Raw genomic sequence first — 12648 nt, forward strand, 5'->3', positions numbered from 1 at the left:
GCTTAATGATTATCTAATGTACGTTAATGGTTAGCTAATGTCTAGTTAATGATTATCTAATGTACATTAATGGTTAGCTAATGTCTAGTTAATGATTAGTTAATGTACATTAATGTTAGCTAATGTCTAGTTAATGATTATCTAATGTACATTAATGGTTAGCTAATGTCTAGTTAATGATTAGTTAATGTCTAGTTAATGTTAGCTAATGTATATTAATGGTTAGTTAATGTCTAGTTAATGATTAGTTAATAAACGTTAATGGTTACCTAATGTCTAGTTAATGATTAGGTAATGTACATTAATGGTTAGCTAATGTCTAGTTAATGATTAGTTAATATATGTTAATGGTTACCTAATCTCTAGTTAATGATTATCTAACGTACGTTAATGTTAGCTAATGCACGTTAATGGTTAGCTAATGTCTAGTTAATGAAAGGTAAATAAATATATAATAATGATGAGGAGTAAAAATAAAATATCTGGTTCACCTTTTGATAAGCCTGGTAGTTAAAACCCGGAGATAATGAGGAAGTAACCATCACTTAATTCTCACCTGGAAGTGTTATGATTCAGTAAAATTCATCCAGTGGTTATTAGAGTTATTTTTGTAACAGAAACGTGAACACATACATGTTATTCTGTGGCCTGMGAACACTTTGGGGTCCCCTAGGGGGTCTGGAGTTCCCTGCTGGGCCTGCTGCCTCCACAGATCAGGATGGATGGATGGTACCATCAACACAAACTCCACTCTCTCCTTCATGTTGGAGGTGAACGACGCTCAGCTGGCTGCAGCCTTCATAAATATAATCCTCTAAGCTGGAATGGGTCTGAGCCATTACAACAATATTATTACCCAAATCAATGCTTCCTGGCACGCCTCGGATATCATCCCTCATTATGATTGGCAATATTTCTCCCCGGTTGGCACTTTGTATTCACCGTGTGTGCYCGAGCAGTCAGGCCCAAAGCGAGGTTTAATGATAGCACCATCTGGGAGGAGGCAGACGGCTGCAGGCTGACACTGTCTCAGTCAGGAGAACCCGTACGAGAATGTAAAACACGCGCAGCAACAAGCACGCAGCAAATTATTTAAGACTTGTTTCTGTTAATTATTCTGTTGTTATGAGCCCGAAAGGTTTCGTTTTGGCAGCACGTTGGGGGGTGAAGGTGGGGAGCAACACGTTCACTTTATTCTCACTCGGTTTTATGAACCTGAGTGAGTCTGACAAACTGTTATGGCTGCTCATTACGCAGAAATAGCTCTGTTAATTGGTTTGTCAGGAGTCCAACACGGTTTCCAAGCTTTGCTGACTCAGTCATAAAGAGGCAATAATGGGCTTGACGTGGCAGAACTCGCCTTCATTACAGCAAACGACTCGTTAGGAGGTGCTTGTTTTCTTTTCTTTTCTTCTTTTTGTTTGTGGCAGCYCGTTAATCAGAAGCTTTTGTTATTATTCCGTCACTTTTTACAAGCCGTACGTTACGGAGAAGCTGTTAAACCCGCRGCCCTGTTGGGTCGGGCTCAAACAGTCGAGCCCACACCCGGAGCTCTTTTAACCGCTTTAAAATGACATTAAATCACAYATTTAAGTGGGCTGCAGTTTTCAGGAAGCAGCGCGTTATGAAATTAAAAGCTAAGTGATCTGAGCGTGTTTTGATTCACGTTTAATGAGCCGACACTTCAGGCGGAATTCAGCCGTCGTTAAACAAAAAGGTCGAAATAAACGATGAAAAAAATGACCGCTCGGTCCGTTTTCTGCCTCTGGAGGCTTTTTGTGTGGAGGTRCTGCAGGGGTCCGAGGTGTCGGGGTCACGTTTATGATTTCTGCAGARGAGGTGGTTTTTGTTMGCAGCTGAAARGAGTTTCCTCTGAAACGAGGCTGGACTCAGGCTCACAGAGGAGCTGAAGCTCCTCCTRGTCGGAAACGAGGCTCGGGGTCCGTGTGCTTACTGCTCATTCGTTTTAAAAACATGTTGAAAAGTTCTTCACCTGTTGGAGAAAAGCTCCATGAGCTGAAAACAGTCGAAGCTCCAGGTTAGCTTGAATCATCAGTGAAACAAACTAATGTAAAACTAGTTAGCTAATGTTGATTTATCGTGTTAGCCTGGTTAGCTTGTTATAAAGTCAAACGTTTATTCATCCTGTTATCAGACCATATACAGCYGGTAAAATAAGTATTGAACACGTCACCATTTTTCTCAGTAAATATATTACTAGAGGTGCTAATGACATGAAATTTTCACCAGATGTTGGTAACAACCCAAGTGATCCATACATACAAAGAAATCAAACCATAAATGTCCAGAAATGAAGTTATTTGTAATAATGTGGAATGGCACAGAGAAAAAGTATTGAACACACTTACTGAAATTTATCTAATACTTTGTACAAAAGCCTTTGTTGTCAATGACAGCTTCAAGACGCCTCCTGTATGGAGAAACTAGTGGCATGCATTGCTCAGGTGTGATTTTGACCCATTCTTCCACACAAACAGTCTTCAAATCTTGAAGGTTTCGTGGACCTCTTCTATGAACTCTGATCTTTAGTTCTTTCCATAGATTTTCTGTTGGATTCAGGTCAGGTGATTGGCTGGGCCATTCCAGCAGCTTTAGTTTCTTTCTCTGAAACCAACTGAGAGTTTCCTTGGCTTTGTGTTTGGGCTCATTGTCTTGCTGAAATGTCCAGCCACGTTTCATCTTCATCATCCTGGTAGATGGAAGCAGATTTTTATCAAGAATGTCTCTGTACATTTTTCCACTCATCCTTCCTTCAATTATTTGAAGTTTGCCAGTACCATATGCTGAAAAACAGCCCCACACCATGATGTTCCCACCTCCAAACTTCACTGTTGGTATGGTGTTTTTGGGCTGATGTGCAGTGCCATTTGACCTCCAAACATGATGTGTATTCTGGCATCCAAACAGTTCAATGTTGGTCTCATCTGACCAGACTATATTCTCCCAGTATTACACAGGCTTGTTTAAATGTTGTGCAGCAAACTTTAAAGGAGCTTCAACATGCTGTTTCTTCAGCAGTGGAGTCTTGCGTGGTGAGCGTGCATACAGGCCATGGTGGTTCAGTGCATTACTTATTGTTTTCTTTGAAACAATCGTACCTGCTAATTCCAGGTCTTTCTGAAGCTCTCCACAAGTGGTCCTTGGCTCTTGGACAACTCTTCTGATAATTCTTTTCACTCCTCTGTCAGAAATCTTGTGAGGAGCACCTGGTCGTGGTCGGTTTATGGTGAAATAATGTTCTTTCCACTTCTGAATTATGGCCCCAACAGTGCTCACTGGAACCTTCAGAAGTTTAGACATTCTTCTGTAACCGATGCCATCATTATGCTTTGCAACAATAAGGTTGTGAAGGTCTTGAGAGAGCTCTTTACTTTTACCCATCATCAGATGGTTCTTGTGTGATACCTGGCCATCATTTGGGACTGAACCAGCTGATATTAACTTGCACTGACAAGGGGCAGGCTTGTTTTCTAATTACTGAGAGAGTTCAGCTGGTGTCTTGTCTTTCCATGCCTTTTTACACCTCCCTTTCTTTATGTGTTCAATACTTTTTCCCTGTGCCATTCCACATTATTACAAATAACTTCATTTCTGGACATTTATGGTTTGATTTCTTTGTATGTATGGATCACTTGGGTTGTTACCYACATCTGGTGAAAATTTCATGTCATTAGCACCTCTAGTAATATATTTACTGAGAAAAATGGTGACGTGTTCAATACTTATTTTAACCGCTGTAACTGGAATAAATAATAATAATAATAATAATAATACATCAAACTTTTATAGCGCTTTTTAGGATACTCTATGAGGCTTTCCAAGAGGAAAAAAAAAGTCAGGATGGGAAGGTCTTATAAATAAACAGTAGTTTAAAACAAATTAGCTAGACTGGTTATATAAATAAAAACTGTCTGCAGTTGGTTAAAGAAAGGAAAACTAGATGGCTTGCATTTATTTATTTACAGGCAGCTGCTCATTTTTAAATAGTTACTTAACTAGCTCCAACTTAAATGGTCGATAAAGACAGTGTTAAACTTCTAGTTTAAGAAAAATAAAAAAACGGACCGATTTCCAGTTTATTTGCTTTAGCTGATAAAAGATTATGCTCTAGCTAAAACACACTTTAACTAGCTTTTATTTATTGTTTACAGTAAGCTGCCTGTTATTAAAAATATTAACTAACTCCATCTTAATTGGTCGATAATGACAGTGTTAAACTTCCAGTTTGAGAAAAATAAGAACATATTTTCAGTTTATTAGCTTTAGCTATGTTTTAGCTAATAAACAATTTAGCTAGCGTTCATTTATTTATTGTTTACAGTAAGCTGCCTGTTATTTACAAATATTCTGATAACTGTGTTAAACTTCTGGTTTGAGAAAAATAAAAAGACGGACGAATTTCCCTTTTTGCGTRAGCTATGTTTTAGCTAATAAACATGTTAAATAGCGTTTATTTAATTATTGTTTACAATCAGCTGTCTGGTATTTAAAAATATTAACTATCTCTGCCTTAAATAGTCTGATAACGACAGTGTTAAACGTCCGGTTTGAGAATAATAAAAAGATGGACTGATTTCCTGTTTTTGGAGCATAAAATGAAAATCTGTTTTTGTTTTTTAACATCTGTTTTTAAAACAAAATAAAATGACCATAAAGTACACAAAGCACTTTGATTCTTGGACGCCGTCCTTTAGAGTTAGACTCATACTGGGAACYCCTTGAGAAGCTGGAGACTTCCCAGGGTTTCCCATGATGACCTCATCTCAGGTACATGGAGGGAAACGGAGCGACTGCAGAACATTTCAACACATCTATAAAACATCTTGTAGCTGAATCAAGGACTTGGATAGAAATATTTAAATAAAAATACGCCTTATTGCTGGAAAAAAAGAAAAAGCTTTRTCCAAAGAGAGAGCCAAATGTGAAAAACATGGATCTCTGCTGGTAGGAGGATTTCAGCTGGGAGGAGCTGAATCTAAACCTGCTGGTGTTTCAGTTCAGTTCCTTTAATAATTCTGCTTTTCTTTAAGGATCAGTCTGAGCTGTTTTAGATCTGAACATTTCTCTCGTTCAGGATCACTGTGCAAAGATAAAACCCATTAAATAAACGGAGAAAACGTTCGAACCTTTCGGTTCTCTTTGTTGGACGTTGGGTTGTTGGTGATCTTGAAGAGGTGCAGGTCGATCACTTCCTTCATCTCYTAGTTGTCTCCTCTGCGTTTACAAACGATGACGGCCGAGTCGAACAGGAAGATGTGCCTGAAGAGAAGACAAGAGAGACGTTTTGAGTTTCATCCAGAAAGGGTCGATAAAGAAGCAGCGGCTCAGTCGGCGGACGTCTCACCTGTCCTGTTTGGCTCGTTTGTCCACCGTGGACACCCGTACCTCCCCGTCCCCTTTGGGTCTGCCGTAATTACTGAGAGGTTGGTTCTGGAACGAAGGAAGCAGATAAACAAAGTGATGTAAGCTCGCCATGTGTCAGAACCAGCAGAACTCTGGTCCGAACAGACGAGGGACTCACCAAGTTTTCTATGGATCTCTGGTACTGGTCTATCTCCCGCAGCGTCTCGTTGTCCCTCTTGACTTCATTAACGTACTGAGCCAAGTCCTGCGCAGGAGGAACAATAAGAGCTTTTTATTTATTATTTTATTTGTTGCAGTGGGATCAGATTCAGTTTTTATTTTTTGCTAATTTCATACGTCACTGATGCTACAATTCAAATTATTATTTTTTTATCATTCTACACTCAGGTCTTTAGAACGCACATTTGCAAATGTAATGGTTAAAAATCACACTTCAGATTATTTTTACCAAAAACCCAAAGTGTTTAGGAGTAAATCCTTTATTGCATTGATTTTCTTTTTTAACTATTAATGACTGTTTAGTGTTGGGTTGTTTTAAAAAAAAACTCATTTATTGTAGGGGCCTAGTAACAGCTGGACGATATTTTTTGAAAATGAGTTACAAAATTAAAATAAATCCTGTAACTTTTGCGGAAAACAAGTGTCTTTAACATTAATCTAATCTACAAACCGAGGTTGTGTTACATTTCATGAGCTCCATGTCTTGTTTCCTGTTTGTGGTGTTTGTGGCAGCATCACAGTGCCCCCTGCTGGCCTGAGGCAGTTACTGCATGTTAGTTTTGTTTTATCGTTTTATCGTGTGGCTTAGAAACAAGTGAATAAAAAAAGATAGGATGATGAGATTAAGTGTTTACATTCACACCGTTTGGATTATCAATCGGCATAAACCGTCTCTCTCATTCCAATTACAAATTCATTCGGATCGAACTGAATATCAGAATAATCCAAACGGGGTGTTTACATGATGCATTTTTATTCCGAATGGCCGTTTAATCCGATTACTTATGTCCATGTAAACGTAGCTAGTGTTAAACTTCAGGTTTGAGAAAAATAAAAAGATGGACCGATTTCCCATTTTTGCATTAGCTATGTTTTAGCTAATAATGCGTTAAATAGAATTTATTTATTTATCGTTTACAGTCAGCTGTCTGCTGTTTAAAATGTATTTAACTAGCTCCACCATAAATAGTCTAACAACAGTGTTAAACTTACGTTTTGAGAAAAATAAAAAGACGGATCTATTTCCTGTTTTTGGAGTATAAAATGAAAATAGAATAAACATCTGTTTTTTTGTTTTTCAACATCTGTTTTTAAAATAAAATAAAATGACCAAAAACCCAAAGTGTTAAGGAACAAATCCTTTATTGCATTGATTTTCTTTTTTACTACTAATGACAGTTTAGTGCTGGGTTGTTTCTCAAGAAAAAATTATTTATTGTAGGGGCGGTTCACAGATAAATGCTGTTCTATAACAGCTGGACGATATTTTTGAAAATAAGTAACTAAGTGAAAATAAATCCTGTAACTTTTGTGTAAAACAAACATTTAAAAACGTCTTTTAACTTTAATCTAACCTACAACCCGAGGTTGTTACATTTCATGAGCTCCACGTCTTGTTTCCTGTTTGTGGTGTGTGTTTGTGGCAGCATCACAGCGCCCCCTGCAGGCCTGACATAGTTACTGCAGTTTAGTTTATCGTGTGGCTTAGAAACAGTAAATTGAAAAAAAGATTTTTAGAAAAGCGGCGTTCTTGTGGGGACATTTTTGTTTCTTTTACAAATTATTTATGGCTCGGCGCACGATAAGACGTGACAATAAACTCACCTTCATGGCGTCCAATGCCGTCCGTAGGTTAGTCTTCTCTGAGGTGTCGTGTGTGTGTTTCACCAGCTCCTGATACAAAAATAACAGAGAAAAGTCAACTATATGACAAATAAAAGATGAAAACATGGAAAAACATCCTGCTGGGAAAGCTCAACACTCATCAACTTAAAGAGTTTGTTACAAAAAGACTTGTGTCCTGAAATAAATCAGAGGCTGTGAGAGCGAGCTCGTATCTGAAATTGTTTGGCAAACAAGACATCTAGACCTGAGCGGGGACAGATAAGGACAGACGTCCCCCCCGTCCCCCCCAGCCCCACGCATGAGGTCCCACTCAGGGAGATATACTGTACGCTGCTCAAATCCTCGGTGTCAGTCAACCTGAGCATCATTATCACCCGCAGGACGACAGAAGCCTATTTATCAAACCTCCCTCCAACTCCCCACAGATACCAGGAGGACAGGAAGGAGACAAAAACAGGAGGAGAGAGAGAGAGGAGGAGAGGAGAGGAGAGGGAGTCAAGGAGAGAGAGGAAGTGACAACACATTAGTTGTGGAGATCCTGGCTGTCACTGTGGGAGAAAAGAACAGAGCAGATGCTTTATTCAGCACAGTTAGCTTTTAGCCAGCTGTTCGGCTCGTGTTGACACAACAGATTCACGTTCGTCCTGCTCAGCCTGCTTTTCTTCCTCTTAGGGGTGAATCTGCATCGTTTGCAGGACGATAGAGCAGGTTTTAGTGAGCCAGAAGGGATTCTCACTCTTAAAGTCACAAAGACGGGTCAAAGAAAAACGTCAATAAATAACAAAACCTGCAGAATATTTTTCTGTGTCGATGATTGTTTGTCGATGACAAAACTTGTGACTTTGTAAAACAAGCATTAAAGTTCACACAAAAAATCATACAGTACTTTATTGTAAAACCATTAAATGTAATTAAACTARATGAAATTAGCCTATAATTAGCTAATAAATTGCTAATAATTAGTTATTAACTAACTATTAAATAATAATTACTAATTAAAGATTTACTAATGATTTGCTAAAATATAACTTGATTAATTAAAGGTTATTAGCTAATGGCTAGCTAATGATTACATTATGATTAGCTAATAGTTTTTACTGATTAGATTATAATTCATTATTAGTTACCTAATGATTAGCTAATGGTTAGTTAATGGTTACCTACTGGTTAATTAATGGTTGTGAATGGTTAGCTAATGATTAGTTAAAGGCTATCTAATGGTTACATTATGAGTAGCTATTAGTTTTAACTGATTAAATAGTTACCTAATGATCCGGTTAGGTAATTATTAATTAATGGTTGTGTAATGGAACTAATCCTGCCAACAACGCCAATAATCTGTCATGGCAAAGTTTATCAAGAATGCAGAAACATGTTGGAATAAATGCACAGAAAGTCTGCGTGTATGGTCGTCAAATGATTTAATCTTGAGCCACAAACCRGACAGACTTCCTGAATGGCTTCTGTTTGTTTTGTTGCTCAAGATTAAATCATTTMACGACCATARACGCAGACTTTCTGTGCATTTATTCCAACGTGTTTCTGCATTCTTGATAAACTTTGCCACGACAGTTGATAATGGTTATTTATGTTAGCTAAAGATTWGTTAATGGCTATCTATGATTACATTAGCTTTTTACTGATTAGATTATAATTTGTAAATAGTTATCTAATGGTTAGCAAATGATTAGTTAATGTTAACTAATGGTTATTTTTGGTTAGCTAATGATTAACTAATGGCTAGCTAATGATTACATTATGACTAGTTAATAGTTACACAATGTTTAATGTACAGTCAGTTAATGATTACTTAAGGTTTGTTGATGATTAGTAAATGCTAGTTAATGAATAATTAATGTTAGCTAAAGAATAGTTAGTGTTAGCAAAAGATTAGGTAATGGTTAGCTAATGTTTACATTATGATTAGCCAATAGTTATTTAATGATTAGCAAATGGTTACCTAATAACTAGCTAATGGTTAGTTATCGATTGATTAAGGTTTTCTGATGGTTAGCTAATGAATAATTAATAGTTAGCTAATGATTACTTTGTTAGCTAATGATTAGTTTATGATAAGCTTATGATTACTTAATGTTAATTAATGTTTAGTTAATGTTAGCTAATGATTATCTACACAGCACATATGGTTGTGTAAAATCAACACTATTAGAGTTGACTGAACACCAAATATTTGTATCAGTGTATTTGCTGTGTAATAGTTAGCTAACAATTAGCTAATGGARGCTAATGATTACCTGATGATTAGCTAATGATTAGTTAATGATGAGGAGAAAAAAGTAATGGTTTTGTCTGGTTTAAGTAAATCAGGTCCTCCTGCTTGTTTCAAGATAAAAGTCTATATTTTGTATTTTTAAAGTGGTTATTATGTGTAAACCCAACCTGCAGTCTCAAAATAAATATATTAATAACATCAAAGTCCTACAAACACAAAAGAGACAGAGATGAGAACTGTTGCCACCCACTGTGAAGGAAAACAAAAAGTATCAAAGCAAAACAAAAAGGTGGTTGGATTTTTAACATTTTATGGAAATAAACTGTTGAAAGAGATGCCATTGTCTGAGACAGAAATAACCTTTGTTTAGTCAGCGTTTGTAAAATAAAAATATTTTTCCTCTCTGTGTTCCTGGAGCTGTTTGTCTCCTCCACGACCGTCTGGATCAGGAGAGGTTTGTGCAAAAAGAAGAAGCAGAAAAATCTTCTGAATGAGGACAGAAGCTGATAAAAACACAGACAGCGCTGCCTCTAGTGGACGACCTGAGTACTGATTGATTTATCTTTAGAGCCCGTTAATCCAGCTGAAATCACATAAATAATCTCAGGTTAGAGATAATTCCCTGTGTTTGCAGTTCAGAGAAGGAAAAAAACAATTTGTTATTTTTAGCAAAATATCTCATGAAGAGCTTGGACAGATTTGAATAWAACTCTCTGAAAGGAARGACTGGGATTACGTCTATAACTGATTAACTTTAGGAGACAAACTGATTCAAGATGGCCGCCACGTCTAATCAATCTRAAAAAAAAACAAAAAACTGACTACATGAAGGCTGGTGTTCGTTTTACAGCAGCTGCAGCAGAGTTTTAAAGTCGTACCTGCAGGAGGAGGTGATACTTCAYCACCCGCTGCATGGGAACAACCAGCAGGTCTCTCAGGGTGAACTTGCCATAATTGGCTCTCTTTGAGCACTCCTGCACAGAAAGAAGGAATAAATCAATATCATGTGCATTCAACATAAATCCTGCAGAGAATACATTTCACCAGCTCCCAGAAAAAAAATCTGTTTGTTTTATTTTGCATTTTTTACCAACAGCTGAGAATAGAGTAATCCTMTTACAGCTGCAGTGCTCCACACGCCCACCAGAGGGCAGTGTTCCCCCCTCACTGAGAACAACAGGAAGTTCTTACCTCCAGCTTCATGCGCACGTCCTCTCTGTGCCTGCAGATGTCATCCAGGGTGGCGATGGCGGTCTCTACGTGGCTGCAGTACTTCCCGTAAATCAACAACCTGCATCACATCAAACAGAAACACCTGGATTATTTAAGCCCAGCGAGGCGCAGAAACCTGCCGCTGCTTCATTATAAAACACCGACTCTGTCAGCGGCTAATAAAAATAAAAATAAAACCTCTCTTTGAAAGTGATGAAGATCTGGAACAGGTTCTGGGCACTTCTTTGGTGGACTGAGTCTTTGATTTCCAGCAGTAAACACTTGTGGACCTTCACCAGGTCCTGAGGAAGAAAAAACAAACAACAGTCACGTCTGGTTCTAATATTAGGACTTTATTTTTTAAATAAAAAGAATAAAAAGGTATAAATATGAAGTTTGTCATTAGAAAACATGATCTGGAAGTTGATCATTTGGACAAACAAACGCCTGACAGACCAAACAACAACCTGCTCAAACCTTAAAACCCTGGTTGTGTTTAAGCTCACGCTGTGCCGCCACAGTTCATTAGATCTGTTCACCCTCAGAGTACGAGCTGTGGATGACGCTCAGCTACTACCACACCACATATTAACTCCTTATCTGCAAACCTGACAGAGTTACAGACTGTCGATGTGTGTGTGTGCACGCAAAATTAACAAACTAACCCAGAATCTGACTGCTTTTAAGCTGTTTCAAATTAAAATTAGCTTTGATATAAAACTTAAAGTACCTGTGACGTTAAACTTTTGTAATAAATATTAATGTATTTTTGGAAAGATAACAGTGAGAACATGTTGCAAAAGAAATTTCATGACGCTGAGATAAACAGTTGTTGAGATATTTGAATTAGAAGTAACAGGAAGTGATGTCATAGGGGAATATCTGCATTTAAACAGAGCGTTGTTACAATAACTAACAATACAAACTGTAGAGAAGAATCTGATGTTTTTTAAGATTAATTTAAGAGATAAAGAGTCAGAGTGCAAATAATATTGTTTTAATAAATAAAGACCTTTTCTTAAAGAGTTCCCCTTTGATGTCACTTCCTGTTTCATTTAAACTGAGCAAAGTTCAAAAGAAAATATACCAGTTATGGGAGAAAAAATGGGTTAAATCGTGTGTATTGTTCCAAATTTCTTAAATATAAAGATGTTTTCTTTGACTTTTTGTATCTGAAGGTTCTGTACGTCACAGGAACTTTAAAACCGAACGAAACCAAAGTGAAAAAACTTACGGGGATATTCACAAACACCTTCTCCACCTCGGCCGCAGATAAAAACATGAGGAGGGGCGTCATGAAGTGCTGCAGCAGGAAGACAAGCAGAGACAGAGGGTTTGAGGGAGTGAGAGACAGGAAGTGGTCAGGCCCTGAGACGCTACGATGTGACCAGGCCCAGCTGCAAAACTGCTGAGTCAGCAGAACTGAGTCAGCAGAAACAACAGAGTCCAGCTCCGACAGTCTGCTCCTGTCTGCAGCTTCATGACCTCACAGCAAGTGTGCAGGACGTCTGCTGGGAAACCAGGACAGGGACTTTAACAGACCCACACAGGGGGGTCGGACCCCCTGCAGGGACCTGAAACTGCTGAGTCAGCAAAAAAAGAAACAGGACCCTGGTCCACCTGGTCCACCTGAGACTGCAGGTTCTGGTTTCTAACAGGACCCTGGTCCACCTGAGAATGCAGGTTCTGGTTTCTAAAAGGACCCTGGTCCACCTGAGACTGCAGGTTCTGGTTTCTAACAGGACCCTGGTCCACCTGAGACTGCAGGTTCTGGTTTCTAAAAGGACCCTGGTCCAACTGAGACTGCAGGTTCTGGTTTCTAACAAGACCCTGGTCCAACTGAGACTGCAGGTTCTGGTTTCTAAAAGGACCCTGGTCCAACTGAGACGGCAGGTTCTGGTTTCTAACAGGACCCTGGTCCACCTGAGACTACAGGTTCTGGTTTCTAACAGGACCCTGGTCCACCTGGTCCA

At 38.3% G+C, this 12648-nt stretch overlaps 1 protein-coding gene across 1 annotated transcript in view; it reads right to left on the reverse strand.

The window, feature by feature from the left end:
- vav3 (vav guanine nucleotide exchange factor 3) overlaps nt 1-12648 on the reverse strand; it is a 93787-nt gene that overhangs the window by 38138 nt on the left and 43001 nt on the right. The window contains 8 exon segments of the mRNA XM_014021016.1: nt 5148-5280; nt 5366-5451; nt 5543-5629; nt 7210-7278; nt 10342-10437; nt 10655-10754; nt 10874-10977; nt 11910-11978. Coding sequence (XP_013876470.1) covers nt 5148-5280; nt 5366-5451; nt 5543-5629; nt 7210-7278; nt 10342-10437; nt 10655-10754; nt 10874-10977; nt 11910-11978 — 744 coding nt within the window.

Source organism: Austrofundulus limnaeus, unplaced genomic scaffold, assembly GCF_001266775.1.
Source record: "Austrofundulus limnaeus strain Quisiro unplaced genomic scaffold, Austrofundulus_limnaeus-1.0 Scaffold275, whole genome shotgun sequence".
Taxonomy (NCBI): Eukaryota; Metazoa; Chordata; class Actinopteri; order Cyprinodontiformes; family Rivulidae; genus Austrofundulus; species Austrofundulus limnaeus.